Source organism: Astatotilapia calliptera, chromosome 23 (assembly GCF_964374335.1).
Source record: "Astatotilapia calliptera chromosome 23, fAstCal68.1, whole genome shotgun sequence".
In the NCBI taxonomy this organism is placed as follows: domain Eukaryota; kingdom Metazoa; phylum Chordata; class Actinopteri; order Cichliformes; family Cichlidae; genus Astatotilapia; species Astatotilapia calliptera.
In genome coordinates, this window is record NC_137443.1 from 9,777,487 (window position 1) to 9,796,014 (window position 18,528).

The 18,528-nt window shown below is 41.6% G+C and overlaps 1 protein-coding gene across 1 annotated transcript; it reads left to right on the forward strand.

Moving 5' to 3' along the window:
• The first annotated feature begins 17 nt into the window (after positions 1-17).
• Positions 18-15,452, forward strand: rai2 (retinoic acid induced 2). Its single transcript, XM_026159802.2, has 2 exons — positions 18-178; positions 13,182-15,452. The coding sequence occupies exon 2, from the start codon at positions 13,250-13,252 to the stop codon at positions 14,861-14,863; it is 1,614 nt and encodes a 537-aa protein (XP_026015587.1). The 5' UTR covers positions 18-178; positions 13,182-13,249; the 3' UTR covers positions 14,864-15,452.
• Positions 15,453-18,528: the final 3,076 nt, after the last annotated feature.

The window sequence follows — 18,528 nt, forward strand, 5'->3', positions numbered from 1 at the left end:
GGGAGGAGAGACCCGCTGACGATGCTGCGTGCGCAGCTCTCCGTCTGGAGTCGCTACGACGGGACCGCAATGAAGAGATAAATGGCACCCTTATCTATTTATTTCTAAGTCTCACGGAGCTCGGTCATCGTTAATTAGGAGAGAGTGGCTCAATAAAACAGCCGCGGACACTTCAAAGGTAAGAAACACTGGCGTTTGTCGCAGAGCGGCTTTATTTTCTGCACGAAATACATTAAAGGACCGGAGATGAGGCAGGGTCAACCACCGGTTTTCTGGTCTTTACGTCGCTGAAGCGTATAATTCGTTTCAACCTCATCACGTAGAGTAAATGTGAATTATTCCAGGAGTGTCGGGGTCTCGGTTTTAAAACGTAACAAGGCGTTTTTCCTAATTTCCCTGGCGATTGCGCAGCAGCTAGCTTGTATCGCGTCTGACAGCGCGTTAAATTTACGCCAGCTGAGGGTGATAACAGGTTATTACTGAGCTCCAGGAGCCCTCTGTCCCTGCCCCGGTTGCGGCTTTAATGTCAGCGGGGCTTTCGTGTTGTTGCGCGAGATGTGCGGGGATGTGCGCGCAGCCTCCTCGCTTTTCAAGGCGAGCCGTCGGCGGCTGGCTGCGGGCACCGGACACACCAGGGACTGGGCTCATAATACCGTGCATATTTTTGTGGGAGCACGGCGACGCTGGGTGCAGGGACACAGAAATGTGGAAGGAAGGCAGGAAAATATCCTCAGATGAACCCGGCAGTGTCATACCCAAGGTCTTTTGCAATAGCCTGGGCATTTACTTAGAAGTGGTACAAGAAAACAGCTCCTGCAGATATGAGCTCACCCGGGAGGAAAACACTCAACACGGTCTCCAATTTCTGCTCTTTCTTGTGTAATTTCTTGTTTATAATGTCCAGCTTGTGTGAAAGGAAAACGAGACTTGCAGATGCAGTATATTTCATGTGGAAACAAGTGTCAAATTAAAGGAAAAGTATGAACCTTTGACCCCTGCTGTTATAAAGACTGAGGGTCCAGTCTGTGTATAAAAGATGGATACAGCCACAGTGACATCACTAATTGGTTCATGGACACTTTGAAGCCCCAAATTTGCCATTTTGAGCATCATGTGTTTTTGTTCTGGATTCATACCAAAGGATGAAGTTCTCAGTTATACACTGTGTAAAGATGGGACCAACACATCGTGAATAAAATCAGCAAAATTGATATTTGAGTCAATCATGTGGTTGTGCTGAGACATGTGACGTGTCTGTGACATTAGCATGACGTTTGTCTGGTGCTTTCATGAGATGAGCAGAAGCATCAGCCATGCCCGCACTCCATCGTTGGTCCATTCATCCATTGTCCTCTGCTTATCCAAAGGCCAGTCGCAGTGGCAGGTGGTTTCTCATCCTTCTCCCCAGCCACACTTTCCATTTCCTTCTACTGAGATGTATGAGGGAGGTGCCCAGGAGACTTCCCAACCACATGCCCGAACTACCTCATGTGGCTCTTTTTGACATTGAGTTTAGAATCTTCCCCTTCATTCAGCAAACCCCAAGATCTGGAGCTCAGTAACCTTGCTAGGTAGTGGGAAAATTGAGCCCTCTCCTGCAGCCAGGCCCAGGATCAGAGCATCTGCTGCCCAGCTTTCTGCCCATGGGGCATGGTCAGGGTGCTCAGGCACAGCCAGAAAAAAAAAAGCTTTCCAGGACAAAACAATACTGAGTATTTTGAGCGTTTTTATTATTATTATAATTATTATTATTATTTGTAAATGGTGAAGTTTTTGTGTCCATTGAGCACTTAAATTAGAGAGGGACTACCTGCCAAAATCACCTAAGATTCAAGCGAGTAGGCTTACCCTGGGAGTACACCAGGTATCAAATCCTGGTTCTGGCTCCACTCAAAACCATGTTGTGGTGGCAAAACAGTTCAAAAGTACCCAATTTATATATTTTGACAGCACTGAATCAAGCTGCAGAGAGCAGGCGTGGAGGGCTGGAAGTCGGTCACACAACAATATAAAGAATTGAGTTAGTTTTCAAAATAATAACTTCTGAAATCCTCCCTGTGTATTCTTGGACTTAGTTAGCAAGACACATTGATAAATTGCTTGGGTGCATCACACAGACAAAGATGCATACATGCAAATTAGTGCCGTGTAAACGTTACACAGAACATTATAGCCTCTCTTCCATCAGCACTGACTCAACTCTATTCTGTTTTTAGGGTACTCCATTAGGTATCAGGTATTTTTTTAGGACCTACTTGGTTCCTACTTGTTCCAAGCCAGCTGAGTCGAGCTGAAAATGTGTCGCAGGACTTTCAGACCTCCTTGCTATAACATCCCCGCCCACATTGAGTTGGTACTCAATTGTAATGGAAAACAAATGAGACCCAAGTGAAGTCAAGTAGAGCGGACCCAAGTAGGTGCTAGTAGAAAAGAGGCATAAGGGAACTGACCCAGCTGTTCCCATGTCACAGTCCTTTAGAACGTAAAAATCTCCTCACTCAATGACTTAGATGAACATGAAAATGATGTGACTCATTTCAGTCTTCGGACCTTGACTCAAGTGAACACGTGGAAGACTTTGCACCAATTTTGGTCCATTAAGTAGATAGAAGCTGTTCTGTTGGGGTTTTTTTGTACGGTTTCCTTTAAATTGCAAGAACATTGATGAGTGTTGTACTAAATAAACAAATACTAAAGCGTACGTGTTAGCTGTACTTAATTAATCTGTGCACTTCTTACACAGTCATAAACCTTGTTTTAGCCTGAATGAAGATATTACTGAAGAAGGTCACACTTTACATGCTTAGAGTTTTATATATTCATTGCGTTTCAGACAGACCTTATGTTTATCTGCATGTTCAAATGGCGGTGATTACTAAAAAAAAGCCATTTGTGACCCACCCATGCATAATAATTACTGACCCGAGGTGCAGATTCTCGCTGTAAATGTATTTTAATGTAGTTGAATCGCTAAATAATCGCCATCTAACCTGGATTTCTCACTGGCACACTGGTTAAAAATGTGACACAGTGATCATCACAATGAGTATTCCAGTGCTAAATTATTGTTATTGTGAAATTTGACTGATTGTGGCATTTAGGGGATCAGCTGGCGGACCACCCGCTGAATAAAAGATGAGCTGCACTGATGTGAAAGCAGTCTGCATCGTGATGAGGCTTCTGTGTGTCTCTCTAATGAGATGTAATTGGCCACTGGAGCGGAGGGGTGTTGAGAGCGATGACCTTTTAGATCATCAGCCGTGCTCTATCCATCCCCGGTGCTTTCGTGTCCTCTGGTCTAAAAGCTAAATCAAGCCCACAACGAGGAGGTAAAAAGAGAAAATAGTCCCTGTAATGTATGTCGACTGCAGTGCAGCTTAATGCAGTTTGAAGGCGAGGCGTTGTTGTTTTTCTCTCTGCTGTTGACTTACTACGGTATACGTTCCACCAATGAGCAAGGGGAAAACACAGAGAGGAAATGTGGAAATCATTACAGTAACGGGGACAGGGGAGGGATCTTATTTGGCTCTCTCAGTTGGGTCTCCTATTTACTCAATTAGCTGTTACTGGCTGGTGAACACAGACCTCTCCCAGATGACGTGTGAGATTTAAATGTGCCGCTGGTCTTATCGGTGTGAAGAAAACATACTCTGCACTCATTCAGACATGGTTACAGGTTTGTTTGTGCTGCATGTTTCCTACATTAGCTCATATATCAGGAAAATTTCATTATCCTGGAGCTGTTTTTAATAGCTTAAGCTACAAACTTTGTTATCACGTGGGACTGCAGATTCTGTTAGCGAGCTAGGACATTAAGCTAAGATTGGAAATAAGCTTTGTCCTGTCCTGTTTATGAGGTGTTGGATGTAGCCAGAGGAGCTGGTTGTATTTTGTTTTTTTGTTTTTCCTCTTGTTACACCACAAGTCCACGGGTTTTGTGAAATTACTTTAACTTATAATTAGTTAAAGTTAAATAATTAGTTAATAAGTTGAAGTAATTTATAGATATATAGATGTCTTTAGTAGAGAAAATGTGTTATGGATTTTACATTTTACTTGGGTCGGCAGCTGAGAAACATTTTAGGTCTCGTTTCAGCATTTTATTATTTTTATTTTAAATCCATCTGAGACAATGGTATCAGCTGTGATCAGTTTACATCCTGTGGCTCTTATTTTGAAAGTTTAGTAGCAACCTGCCCCACCATCTAGAAGGTGGCTGTAGCTTCCACGTCTGAAAAGTGAAACAAGTGCCATGTGCCTTAAACCTGCATTCTTCTTAATGACTAGCAAGGGGTGGCAGTTGTTAAAAAAAACTTCCTGTCTTATTGAGGTTTCTTGCATGACGTCATACATACCTAAGATTTGTCAATGAGTCAACCGCTGGTTTTTATGGGAAAAATGTGTATTTCCTGACTGGCTAGCAGTGTTTCCTGGAGGCCGCTGGCTTATGTTGGGTGAAATCATTTGCAAAAAAATTGCTATGCCAAAAACCTATTGGTGATTGCTTTGGTTTCTTGCTGGTTCCCATTGTTAACTATAGCTTTTCATCTTTGTCAGCAAATACTCACCAACTACCAGCTAAGCAGTAGTAAAACTCGAAAAAGTGGGACACACACTGGAAATGGATAAGCTTTGCCTCCATAATAAAAGCTTTGCGTCAGTGCTGGAACCAACACATTTCCAAAAGTACACCCTTTACTTTGAAGGCTAATGGATCCCGTTTACAGTTCAGTGCACTTTTTACAGTTTCTCTTCAGCTTGGAGAGCTGCTGGGCAATGTCCGCCACTTCCATTTAAGCTGCGAGTGCAGCAATGTGCTGGCCACCAAAGTATTCGAAGGAGGTCTTTACCAGCGAGTTGGGAAATACATGTTTTTTCCTAGCAACTGGCTCACTGACTGGTATGTAGGCCTGTGTGACTCGGGGTTTTGCAATCATTTCCCTGTATTGTCATCATTTTAGTCATAAAGGCGTGTTCAGTTAGCATTTGGTGTCCATTCTCAGAACACCAAAGTGGCGATGCTAAAATGTTTAGCTCATTTCTTAACTTCACTAACTGGCAGGTGATGCCATAGAGGGTACATCCAACTTTTATACTGTCCATGGATATCTTTGACATTATTCAGATGCTTTCAGAGAGGATCTCATCCCGCCCAGTGTCCAACTTTGCCGTGTTGGACTGCAGCTAACCACAGTAGTGCGCTGTAGTAGTAGTGAGCTGGAGGGTCACTTTAGCAAGAACCTGTAGCTGGTGGACAGCTGGTACAGTGCTGCTACACTGGAGAGCAGAAAGAGGACTAGCGTCACCAACAGCAGTCCAAGAAAGACTGTTTTCATGGCATATGGTTTATAGCATTGCTGGGGGGAAGATAACAGCAAAAAAGCAGCAGTTTGGAGGTATTTCATAAGTTGATATGACCAAAACGCTGGGATAACAATGCTTCTTCTGTTACTCGCTCTCCCTTCTGTTATATTCAGTCTAATATCTGTTTGAAAGCTTTTATCGATTACTGTTAAATTTAATAAACTCGTCGGCTCCACTGTCTATGTGATGTGTACTCGCACTGAGAACAGTAGGCAGTAAAGATGCTAGCATTCAGACAAAATCAGAGTAGTTTAGGTAAATTGCATTATTTTTATCCGGCTGTCATTTGTTATCTTATTAGATTACAAATGAAATACATTTATATGCCGGATGCATTCGTTTGTGAAATTTTAATGTACAAAGTTAGGAGAGAAGTTTAAGTTGAGCCTGATGTTTCCTTACACGTAAAATGATTCCCAGTCTTTTCCTCGCAGTGAGAAATGCGCCTTATTAACTTAACATGAGGACCAGACTGGGACTTGATTTTAGCAAACAGCCAAGGTATCGTTATCTAATCAAAACTAAACGATAAATTCAATGAGTGTGCCTTGGATCAAAATAACATCTTCAAATTTCTCGATTTATCTAACACAGAGTCTAAACTCCGGAGAGATTCACTTTTCTTGGGGGAAAAGCATCAAAAGCTGTTTAAAAGTGATTTAATGTTTGCTGAATAGTTCCAGGGCCTGAAATTTATATTTAAAAATTGTGTGTGTGTGTGGGGGGGGGATTCCCCCTTGAATGCTTCCCACAGGGAGGATTTATACTTTGTGGGACTTTAACTATGGGTCATATACGGTCCCATTCTTACCTCAGAATGTGTTTTTCCTTTGTTGTTCTTCTCCAGCTCCAGCATTTCTCTCATTTCTGTCTCTGTTTTGGTGGCTTTGTTTGTTTTTATGACTCTACTGTCATCCTAAAAAAGGAATAAAACAAATTCAATTAACCATAGAATCAAAAACTGAAACTACTATTAGATTCTGTTTAACTCAACTTCAAAGTTAAATTTGAGGCTGTCGAGCCGGTGCTTAAATCTTCGGATGTTCGGTTAGATGGAGTGTAATTTAATTATTGCTGTTTTTAAATAGCTCCTTGGTGTTTTTGTTTTAAAACGAACGCCATATTCTTGCAAACTCTGGCACACAAATGATTCTGTCTCCAGGTAAACCCCCGTTAACCTTGAATAACCTCACCTGCTTCCTTGATGCTGCATGTGGGCGGAGCCTGAGCTGAGACTCGCCCACAGTGTAACAGAAAACAAGTTTTGCGTTTCTCACCAGCAGAAACGACTTAAATTTCTGTCAGTTTGGAGCTTCTCTCCTTTCTTTTCTTCATCCTCCATCTGTCTCGAGCCTCCTCGACCTGACCAACTGAAGCATCTTTAGATCGTAACGCTGGTTTTATAGTAGGCGTGATGGGTGCATCAGTTCATCTTCTTACCCTGATGCATCCATCATTCTGGAACAGGATTAATCTGGACTCATCAGACCACATGACCTTTTTCCATTGCTCCACAGTCTGATCTTTAAGACCCATGAGAAATCTAAGCCTCTACTTCTAATTAGCCTCACTGATAAGTGGTTTTCTTGAGGCAACACAGCTGTTTAGTCCCAAATCCTCGAGTTCCTCTTCACGTTGTGCTCTTATGCATGTTAAATAGTCAAAGTGAGTTTCAGATGTATAAGTGAACACTGATCACAATCATCCAGGATTATTTTCTCAACCACATTTCTTTTTGAAGATGATGATTCATCACTGTCCTTCCAGGTTTAATAATGCATTGCACAGTTCTCAACTCAACCTGTCCTTAGTAGTTTTCTTTGCTTGATGCAGACCAACAATTTGATACTTTGAAAACGGAGTAACATCCTTTCCTCTGAGCTACAGGGAGGGGAGGAGGGTCTCAATTTTTCAGTTGCATCTAATGTCTTTGTATTTACAGAAATATAGATTCTTAGATGCAAATTTGTTCCTCGTTTTCTTTTTTTCTTGGCAGCAAACAATGTTATTTTTCCACAATTACTGTATGATCGTAAAATATGACACCTATACTGTACATGCAGACATCATATATTGTACGTGCATCTTCAGTGAAACCCTGGGTTAACTTCACAAATTGATAGCCAGCTTCATGTGACTGTTTATCCTGACTGTCAGTGTTAGGCTAATGGAAAGATATGCTGGGTATGTTATACTCGTTTCGTGGTATAGGGTCCTAGCCTGATGAGGAAGCTCTTTCTGTGTTCATTACTGTTACCGTTCAGGCACTGAATCCAAAACCCTGAACTGCATCAATGCACAATACTTCAAACTTCTCTTTTTCTTTTGTTTTAATGGTGGAGGAACCCTTCTGTTGCATGTCAGCAGTGATCAGTTTTTTATTGAGCCTTATTATTACGAGATCTTACTTTGACCTTCCCTATCTGTGATAACACAGAGACAAAGCAGAGTCACTGAGTCAGATAATGTAGCTGGGAAAAACAACAATGGTGAACATGATCTGTGTGTACTTTGGTTCACTCTGCTGGTTAAACTTCCTCCTCCTGCTCATCTGCAGAGTTTTACTTTTTATCACATGATTCAAGCGAAGTTGGAGTGAACACCACTGCAGGCTGACTGTATGTCACCCAAGTGGCGATTACTGCTGATGTCGATGGCTCAGAGTAAATCCTGCTTTTTTTTTTTCTTTTTTCTTTTTTTTTTGGGGTGGGTGATTTCCTCCCTTAAAATAAAGTGAGTCCATATCCCGATGGCAGCCGAGTAAAAAGAGACAATTAAGCTTATTATTTGGGGGAATTTCCTCATTTTGTGCACAGTCAGGCTAACTCATTGGAGTCTCTGACAGCAGCGGCGCTTCAACTAAGAATGACTCCTTTCATAATGGTCAGGGAGGCATTATCGTGTCACGGACCTCATGACCGCGTTATCACACAGGAAATGTCTTGCCCCGAGCTTCCTGGAATGCAAGTGAGACCGCAGCATCCAAATAGTGGAAAAATAGATCTGAATTTACTATTCAGTCCGAGCTCTGATTCATAAATGTGTCTGATAACCATAACAGAACAATGTAATAAAAATGACATACTCTCAGTGACTAAGGTTAGTCTTAGTTACGGTTATGGTTGTCCCTTTTTAGCAGATTAGGGCAGATTTATAATTTAGTGTTAAATCAGTGTTCGTGTTGTGGCTACAATGTATCTTTCTGAAACTTTACCCTGTAACCTGACGTGCAACTGCCTAGAATATAACTACATGATGCTGTTGTTGCTTAGGCTACATTGTAGGCTCGACGTAGATTTACTGCAGCAGCGTAATTCAGATAGAATTCAAAGGAAAACCATGTGGTATGTATAATATACATGCTAGCTGGAAATAGCAGGTAAGAAAGAGCTACTCACTTTTACCACATACCAAACAGTCACGCTCATGTGGTCGCAGATTCCGAACCGTAGACGCTAAAAGGAGGACGAGCATTTTTGCCGTCGGTGTTGGTGTTTTGAAACTGAATGTATGCTGGGTAATTCTTATTTCGGACACTTTAGTGACCAGAAATTACTAAATAAACTTAATGTGTCATTCAGTTTGACAGGACCTAGAGATTGATCCTGTAAACTCATCAGGAAAGTATTTGCAGAGGTCAAGACAGAGGGCTGTTTTCCCATAGATTGCTTTAGGACTGGAAGTCTTTATTAAACACAGGTATCGCCCCCTGGTGGTTTGTGAAAGGACCAAAAAATTTAAGCACTTGGTGTTGGCTTTACTTTCTTTTATGCTGTGTTTTGTTCCAGCAAATAAATACTCCATTTGTCCAAATCCATTTTTTCCCTAGTCTGTAAAGTCATGACTTTGAATGAGAAAGGTCATCTCCTGGTTCATCAGCATCTCCTCCACCAACATAGTTATGTGATTGCTACATTTTTTTTTGCTTCTCAAGTTTATTTATAGTTTTAAGTTTATTTAAAAAACATAAAAGCATAATGTCTAAAAGACAATAACAGTATCGTACTATGGTATCAAACACGCAGCCCATGAAATGGTAGAGTTTGACCTGGATGGCTTTACAATGTGTGAAATTAAGCAGATTAAGTTATTAGTTACAACAAATTTGCACAGCTGATCTTGTATGTTGATTGCAGCTTCATACAGGAGGGAAAATTTGAATTTTTATCATTTTAAAAAACCTAAAATTCTATTTTTGTCTAGTTATAAAACACTAGTATTAAATATGGACTCAAACACATGACACAAAGCTCACAGTTAATCATGCGTTAGGATGTTTAGGAAGCTCTTGGAAATTTCTTTGTCTTTAAAGGGTGCATTGTCTGAAAAACTGCGAGTCTACAAAGGCTTTTACTCAGTTCTTCTAGAGTATGGTTAGGTCTGTTTTACAGTTCCCAAGGTGCACACACTTCCCAGACCTTTCCTGTGCACGAACCAGTGACAAGATTATCAGCCAGCCGCCTGGCCATGTAATCCATCAGAGCCTTATTACAATATCCCGTCTATGCTTCGCAGAATAATATAAAACCAGCCTGGAGGGAGAGAGAGAGAGCTTCTCCTCGCTGCTCATTGTGGCAACCCAACACCACATAAAAGCCACCCGGAGAGGAAGAAAAAGTGTCATGCTCCTGCCAGAAAATCAGAACTGCATGCGTGCATTTAATTGAGTTTTTTAACTTTAAAGGTTAAAGCATACACTTTGTAGTTTTTTTTCAGGGTATTTAATGTTTCCCTTTTTCTCCAGTACCTGAACATTATCCCGCTCGCTCCCAGCCGTATGAATAATTGACCTCACTGACACGAGATGCACCCAGGGGACGTTTTATCACTGTGGACGGATGGGGGTTGACATCCAGTGCAGGCAGGACATGTGTTGTGCAGAGGTATCATGTAGTGATAGGAAAGCCGACACAGTACGGTTATAAAAGCACAAAAGCATGTGTGATGTCGGATGATGGATAGAGACTGAGATGTGTAGTTGATCAAACATGCTGAGTTCCTGTTTGATCTTTCTGCGTCAATATTGTATCTTGGTGGTCTTGGACCTCTGCAGAGATGAGGGATGGATAGATGGGCAAATATAAAATGGAAATCCTTCACGGCTCAGACTTTAATCAAACACACAGCAGAGAGGAATGTGTGTGTACACAGGGTTACAATAAGATATTTTCAGTGTGGAGTGTTAAACATTTCCCAAGTTATTCAATGAATAACCCGTCTCCACATAAGATGAGATGTTGTAAGACTTCCCGTATCACACATTGATTTAACCTCCTAGGACCTGGCGTCCACATATGTGGACATCACATTTTGGGTTATTTAGACCAAAATACCCAATTTTGCTCTGCAAGGGCCTGATATCCACGTACGAGGACATTATACTGCTACTGTTCTATCAAAATTTTAAACGAATATCCTCATATGTGGCTCTTGATTTTTCATAAAAACAAAAATAAGGAAAAAAAAATCTGGTAATTCTTTGTTTTTACATTCATTGGGCCCCAACATGCCCAAATATCAAAGAGAAATTAAAAATGCATGCTGGGGAAGAGTTCGGGTCTTAGGGGGTTAATACTGGACAATAATCAATGGCTCATTCTCATGCAAAAAGAGGTTAAAGATTAATATAGGGTTTTTTAAAAAAAACAAACAAATAAAGATCACATAATTTTCCTATGCCATTAAAGATTGTAATAGGAATACTCCTTTATTTTTGTGTATTATTTACCAGGTTGAGCTGTTTTCGTCATGCATTATTTTAAGCTGTTCAAAGTTTAAAAAGGTAGAGAGAGGCAAGGTTGAAATGATTTGGAGATGTGCAGAGGAGGGACAGTGGATATTGAACAAAGGATGTTAAAAATGGAGCTCCCAGGCAGGAGGAAAAGACCTCGGAGGAGCTTCATGGATGTAGAAAAAAGGAGAACATGCAGAGGCCTGGCGGAGGATGCTCGGGATGGGGTGAGATGGAGGCGGATGATCTGCTGTGGCGACTCCTACAGGAAGCAACTGAAAGAAGAAGATGATTATAATATTGAGTTATTCTACTTTATTTAAATCATGTTGTTGTAGGTGGTTTTCATTGTTTTGGCTGCTGTAACAAGCATTTCCCAGCTTTGGGGATAAATAAAGTATATATAGAAAGTAAAAACTATATATAGTTAAAAACAGTTTTACACATGGAATAAATGATTGAGGGGACACAGCCAGCTGTTGCTTCTCCTCGGAGTCTCCCATCCTGTGGATGAAGTCTGCTTTCTCTGTCTTGTATCAGCATTAGCGACGGCAGTCGTTGTTCTGCTCTGTGGTCTTGGTGAGCAGAACAAGGATTCGCAGCTCCAGACGGTGGAGATGGAGTCTGATCTCATTTCATTTCATGAAACTTTATTAATCCGAATCAGTGGTGGTTGGCGATCTTCACCTCTCTCTGAGGAAGCAGCTGAATAATGGCGAGGACTGCCGAAATATCAGTCTGGCAATGTAGTCAGCTGGTAGGGTATTGCTGATTATTACATTTTTTTTCTCCCATAATTTACAACTTTTTTTTACAATTTTTTTAAAAATATAAATATTATATTCACATAACTGAATCTTAGATATTTGTTAACAGCCGAGAACAGGAATGTCTAGGTTAGTTTGTGAGCACTGAACTTAAGATCAGCAGGACTATCTGGGATCATTTTCAAAATAAATTAAAAAAAAACGCTACAATGGGTAATCGTACACTTTGGCTGCCTTTAACTGTGAGCTGTGTGTCATAATCTTTGAGGACTCTGACTCTAACCTTGTTTTGAAGGCTAAAATGACTCTGTTGATATCACCTAGGGGACAAAAACTAAACAGTCTAATTGCCAAGACTTGCGAGAACAATATTTAAACAAATAAAAATTACGTTTTTATATTCATAGTGTTTATATTTGTAGTCCTGTATTGAATCCCAGTCGTAAAGGGCGACCTCATTGTTTGCATTTATTCTGGTTTGTCTGCATTACTCTGTCATCAGCAGTGAAACTGAGCTCACCGTGTTTGACTTGGAGCTAATAAATCTTTAACAGCAGTTACTTCTACGAAAAACAGGAAGATGAAGAGAGATGAAGTCCGTACATGGATTGTTAGAGATTTGAAAATGCAAAACTGCATTGCCAGAATACTAGCCTTTTATAGCACAATAACCAAGATAGTTACAATATGCTATTGGTTTTTTTCTTTCCTGGAGGTATTAGCATTGTGCTAATCAATATACTGTGTTTGGTAGTAAAATAACACTGTTAAAACAGACCTATCACAGATGTGGTCTCTTAATATATCTGAGCAGCTCACCCAATTGAAGTCTGAATGTGGGAAACACTGCAGGAATGGCTTGTTTGGTTTCAGAGTGTCTCTGTAGCTCGTTTGCTAGCATTAGCAAGCGTGGAAGACGCCACGCACAAACTGAAGACTCTTGGCTTCCCCTTTTGGTTTGCACTGCTGCTTAGTTGTAGTTTTCTCAAATTAAAAAAATGAAAAATTTTCCACTTTGTTATGTTGTCAGCTATCGGTCACAGTCTGAATCACATTGGAAAAATTCCCCCTATTTAGCAGCTCCATAAATAGATGGAAGAGTTTAAAAAAAGAAGATTTTAATATATAGAATTAGCATTTTATTGTTGTGTAGTTGTATATGGAAATAACAATCCCTAAGCATATCTGAACTTAGTTCTTCATATTAGCACAGTATTGGGGCCCCTGCTTTACTCATTGTGTATATATGTTTTAAGATTTTTCACTTTTTATTTTTAAAGTGGGGCTTACCGTCAAACCTTCTGCTCTATGTGTTTCAGGGCTTCTTACAAGAATAATGGACGAAACCCGTCACTGACTTCATGAAGATTGATATTCAGGCTGAATCATGGAGGGTAACGATGACAAGTCTGTAACCATGACCCAGCCACAGACTGAAGTGTGCAACTCTGAGGCGGGAGGAGGAGGAGAGGTCTCCAGCAAAGTGGAAGATGGAGTAAATCCACTCACTCCTGCTGATTCCTGTGATGCTAATATGACAGGACTGACTAAAGGAGGCCTCTCGAACCTGACAGACACTCCTGCACCCCCAGTGGTGAGTCCCACTGCTGAACCTCCAGGAGGTGTGGCTCTTAAAGTGGCTACCACTGTACTCCACCCAGTTTGTCTGGGTGAGAGCCCGCTCATGCTGCCCATTCACCTCCAGATGGCCGGAGCAGCCGGGCCTCAGCTCGGACAGATGGGGGCAGCACCGTACTTGATAACGAGCCAAAGCCCAGTTTCACTGCCCCTGGTCTTGGATCAGCAGGTGATTCAGCACATGAGTCCTTCTGTAATCCCTCAGACCACCAACTGTGCACAGCTCCAGAACAACATGCTGTTACAGAGTCCTTTGACGTTTGGTTTACCTCCAGCTGTTGATCAGAAGTCCACAGGACAGACGCAGGAGGCTAACTTGCTCTCTCTCCTGCAGAATCCAGCTTTTGCTGCCATCTTGCAGGACCTCTTCCCTTCCCAGGGGAGTTCATCAAGCTGTCAGTCTCCAGGCTCTCCCTTCTTCCCCCTTCCTCCCCTCACCCCTCCCTACACCTCCCCTCTGGCCCCTCTGGTCCCTCCTGCGACACTCTTAGTCCCATACCCGGTCATCATTCCTCTGCCTGTGCCTCTGCCAGTCCCTCTCCCCATCCCTGTCCCTCAGACCGAGGACTCAAAGGGTAACATGCCAAAACCAGTTTGCACTGTGAGTAAAAGCACTCAGACTTCGCCAAAAGATACTACCTCCCCCTCGCAGTCTTCAAGGAAATGCATGCCTCCGTTCCAGCCACAAAATGCATCCCCATCCTCACTTCCTCTAGAGGAAGGACAAGCTCTGGACCTTTCTGTCAGGCCATGTCCAGTTGAACCAAAACAGGAATATCCCAGTCCACAGCAGGACAGTGTGCTGGATTTGTCAGTTCCTGGTGTGAGGAAAAAGTGTGCTCAGTCAGACAGAGAAGGAGCCTCACAGTCCGGCCCGGATGGCAGCGGCACATCTTTGTCTCTGGGCGTCGATTCCAAACTCCTCGGCAGTCTGGCATCGCTGGAGTTCAGCCGGCAGCATAAGTGGTTGGTTGACAGCAGTGCTGCTGGGTCTAGTTCTTTGAGTCAGGAGGCGTCTCTTAGCGGTGCTGGAAACCTCGAGATAGTGAGCACCTCGCAGACAGCCAAGGTCATTGTCTCAGTGAAAGACGCAATCCCCGCCATCCTCTGCGGAAAGATAAAAGGCCTTTCAGGAGTCTCAACCAAAAACTTCTCCATAAAACGGGATGGCAGCCAGGGGGCAGCTCTGCAGCAGCTCTACGGTGTGCCGTCGGGATCCCACGGGGAGCAGCACGACCCCAACAACCCTCTTAAAAAGGTCTCTAAAAGCAGAGCTATCAAACTGAAGAAGGTCAGCTCACAGGAGATCCACTTCCTTCCCATTAAGAAGCAGAGACTGGCAGCGCTGCTCCCCAGGAAGTGAGCTTGCTCACTGGGGAGGGAGACTAATCTGTGGACTAGTTTTCTGGTAATCCCTCCAGAGAGTATAACATAAAACACATGTGGGACATTCTGTAATCAAATTGAAACGCTTGTGTCCAACCAAAACTCAGAGTCTGGCTTTAAAAGCGGGGCTCTGACAATGTGACACAGTAGTTACACAAACGGTTTCTTCTGAGTTTTTCTTTTATGATGCACTAGTCTCTACAGTGTTTTACTAAACCATAAATGTTTCAGTGTACGGCAGCTTAGTATGCTCTCTGTGAGTCAGAGATGTCTGTGATTCATGGTAACAGCAAAGACACAAGTTCGATTCCTCTGTTTGGGTTTATGGTTTGTTTCCACATGTATTATGTTTTATATTTTGGTGCACTGAAGAGCGTGTACTGCAGGACGTGACTGAGGCTGTTAAAACATGTCCCATCAGTGGAAATTCACATGGTCATCAGTAGCTCACTGGAGCGATTCATTCTTTCCTGATTGGTTGGGATTTAGCATGACAGGCTCATAATGACTTGGCGAGGCCTGAGCCACAGTTTCATTAAATGAATGTTGGCAGCAGCCACTGATCACAGCAAAATATGTTCTTATTTTAACAACAATAGGGAATAAAAGAAGCTTCTTAATTACTTTCATGTTTAAACTGACCTTTCTATCCAAAAATGAGGAAACTACTAAAAGAGCTATTATTGTTGATGGCTAAATTAGCCAAAGCAGCAAGTGTTTAAAGCACTGTAACTCCCTGCTGTTTCCACTTATTAAAGGGGACCTAGTCTACTTTTCCTTGTTTCCTATCATATGAATATTGTTACAATGGCTGATGCTCATTGATGAGGTCAGTGTATGTACAAGTAATCCTGAAACCCAAAAACTCAAGCTTCAGACTCAAAGCTCGATTTCAGCTTTTGTTTTGTTTCATCTCAGGCACACTTACTGTTCAAACTTCGTCTCCAAGGAGCAGCCAATCAGAAGAAAGTAAAGAGAGGCATTTCTGTAGAATGTAGCTGTGTTCCATTCGGGGGACCCGGCCTTCGTGGTCTACGTGTGCCGGTTCCTTTGAAGGCCGGAAGTGCGAGGCTCTACCATCTAACACTTCTGTTTAATCAGTTTTCTGTTTGATGTTTATTCAGCTGTGTGAGAACTATAACTTTAATCTCAGCCAAACCGATTTACTCAAACTAATAAAACAGAAAAAAGCCAAACAATACATTTTTTTATGTTATCTAAGTGTCTTGCATATCATAATCTTAGTAACAAAAGACCGCAGGAGGTCCGAAAATGATGTACCGGGAGTTTGCTGTTCTCACCGGCTCTAGCGAGCCTAGCTGATCCCCGGCTAGCTATCGAGCTGGTGGGTAACAGACTTCTGTGAAAACGTCAGAGCACTTTTGCAAATATGTGATATTTTGATAAACCGAGCAGATATTTGACGTTTACACAGCTACATTCTCACCTGAAAATATGTTAAAAGTTTATTTTGTGACCCAGAAAGAGTAATAGGAGTCATATTAAAACTAAGCAGCTGCCGCCATTGTTGGAAACTGGAATTGGCTGGGCCGCGCTATGAATTCTGGGATAGGTTGGGCCACGAAGGATACACCCGACCCATCCTTCACATTCGGGGGGAATGAAGGACTGCATTTGGAGCAGCCTTCGAATTGGGACAGCCTTTGTCACCTGGCTTTGACATAATTGGTCTACAAATGCGGTCTCCGAAGGATGTGGCCTAGGTTTTGGGACACAGCTTGTATATGAAAAATGGACTTAGCCACCATGACAGTGACATCTACATTTTGATGCCTTCACTTGAGTATTTTGGCTACAATCATTTTCATTTTTGTGGAGCCACATTTTAATATTTTCAGGTGAGAGGGTGGAGCTCTAAAATATTAGGTAACGTTAGCTATATCTGCTAATTAGCAGGAATTAGCTGAAAGTGTAAAGACAGTGCAGTTGCTCTATTGTTCACTTGAAGCTGTCTCCAATCATCTCCCTAGGCTTAAATCTTAAATTTACAGCTTGTTCTTCTGGTTGAAAAATGTAACATGGTTGTGGCCAAACGTGGGTAAAGTTAAAGTTTCTAAATATGGAGCCTAGAAGCCAATGGGGGACGTCAAGATTGCTATGAAAAGGCACAGTTGTTATGAAGGTGGAAGCTGGCTAAAGAGACCAAAACTGCTTTGTGTACAACTATGTAAACGTGTTTATTTCTGCTGTATAGTTGGGCATTTTAACAGTCTGTGGAGACTGACTCAGTTATGGAAAGAGCCTCAAATGGCCAGTTTAGGAACTGCAGTGTTTGATGATACAGCTTGCTTGTTTCAGCCAGTGGATAAACTGCAGGAGCTCCACCAAGGCAGAGTATAAGATACATCAGGATTATTTTGAGCTGTGAATTATGCAAAGTTGCTTTTAAAACCATGTAGCTGGAAATGAGGAGAATAGGTCCCCTTTAAGTGAATCTGAGGGGAGGTTTGCTATTGATTAAATCAGCTGTGAAGCAGAGCTGAAACTGTAGTGAAAAGCTGCCGTTAAGAAGAAATAATGACCAATTTCTTGGCTTCAGTGAGAGAGAATTCTGTTTGTGTATGTGTTAACTGTGTGATTAGTTTATTAGAACCAGTATTGATGAAAATCCACCCATTTTCAATCGTGTAAACATCTGTTCCAAGTGGTTTAAGTGTCTTTTTTTGTTGTTGTTTTTTTTTAATTGTTTTTTTGAGCATGGTAATTTTCTGTCCCAGAGTTGTGAATGTGGATCATATGTTGAGTGCACTTTGTCATAGTTAGAGGCTGTCCTACCTATTATTCTCCCCAAACTGCATTGCCCCTCTTTTGATTGCAAGAGTTATGTAAATCTGTGAATTACAGGCCAAGAATTAATAACAGCCATATGCAGACTGTCTAGTTGAACAGAGATGGAAAAAATCTTGATGCTCTCCTTCCTTTTTTTTTTTTTTTTTTTTTTTTTTTTGGAAACCAGTTTCTTATTTATATCTGTGTACTTTAGCAGTCTCAGCACATCTTAACTCATGCCTGCAGTCCTTTAAACAGAGCTCTTTGGTTTAGTAGTTTGACCTGATCACTCTAGTTATATAGTAACATCTCTAATTTATTACTTGTGCAACTTTTATTTATACAGCGTGTTTATATAATGAGTGATCAGTTAGGAGGTAAAGAGTGAATTGATATTGTAATACAGCTGAAGCACCTTTTTGCTTCTGACAGCAGATTTATTAAAAGGTCATCATTTGAAATGTGGTGGGAGATAAATGTTTGCTTACTGTACAGTATGTGTACTTTTTTATATGGAAGTGAACTAAAATCTTCAATTCTGAATCGTTTGCCTGAGTTTTCTTTTTTTTTAAAAGAAGTTGCAGTCTAAAAGGTTTGTGGTTTCTTGGTGGAAATGGTTTGATATCGGAGGACAACACACTCTGTCATGCAGACGGAGAAGGTAACTGGTAAGTGTACAAACAAAGATGTTTAAATATTTAATTCAATGAGTTTGTCATTGCTTTATCCTTGCTCTTTGTACATGTGGTTTGAATCAAAATGATTTGGTCTCAGACTGGGTTTTAATCCTATCAAATGTCAGTTACGGTCTACAGTTGTGGATCCCCCATTTTTATCTGATCTACTGCCAAA

Coding starts and splice junctions, on each gene's coding strand:
- rai2 (XM_026159802.2), top strand. CDS start 13,250: ATGGAGGGTAACGATGACAAGTCTGTAACCATGACCCAGCCACAGACT.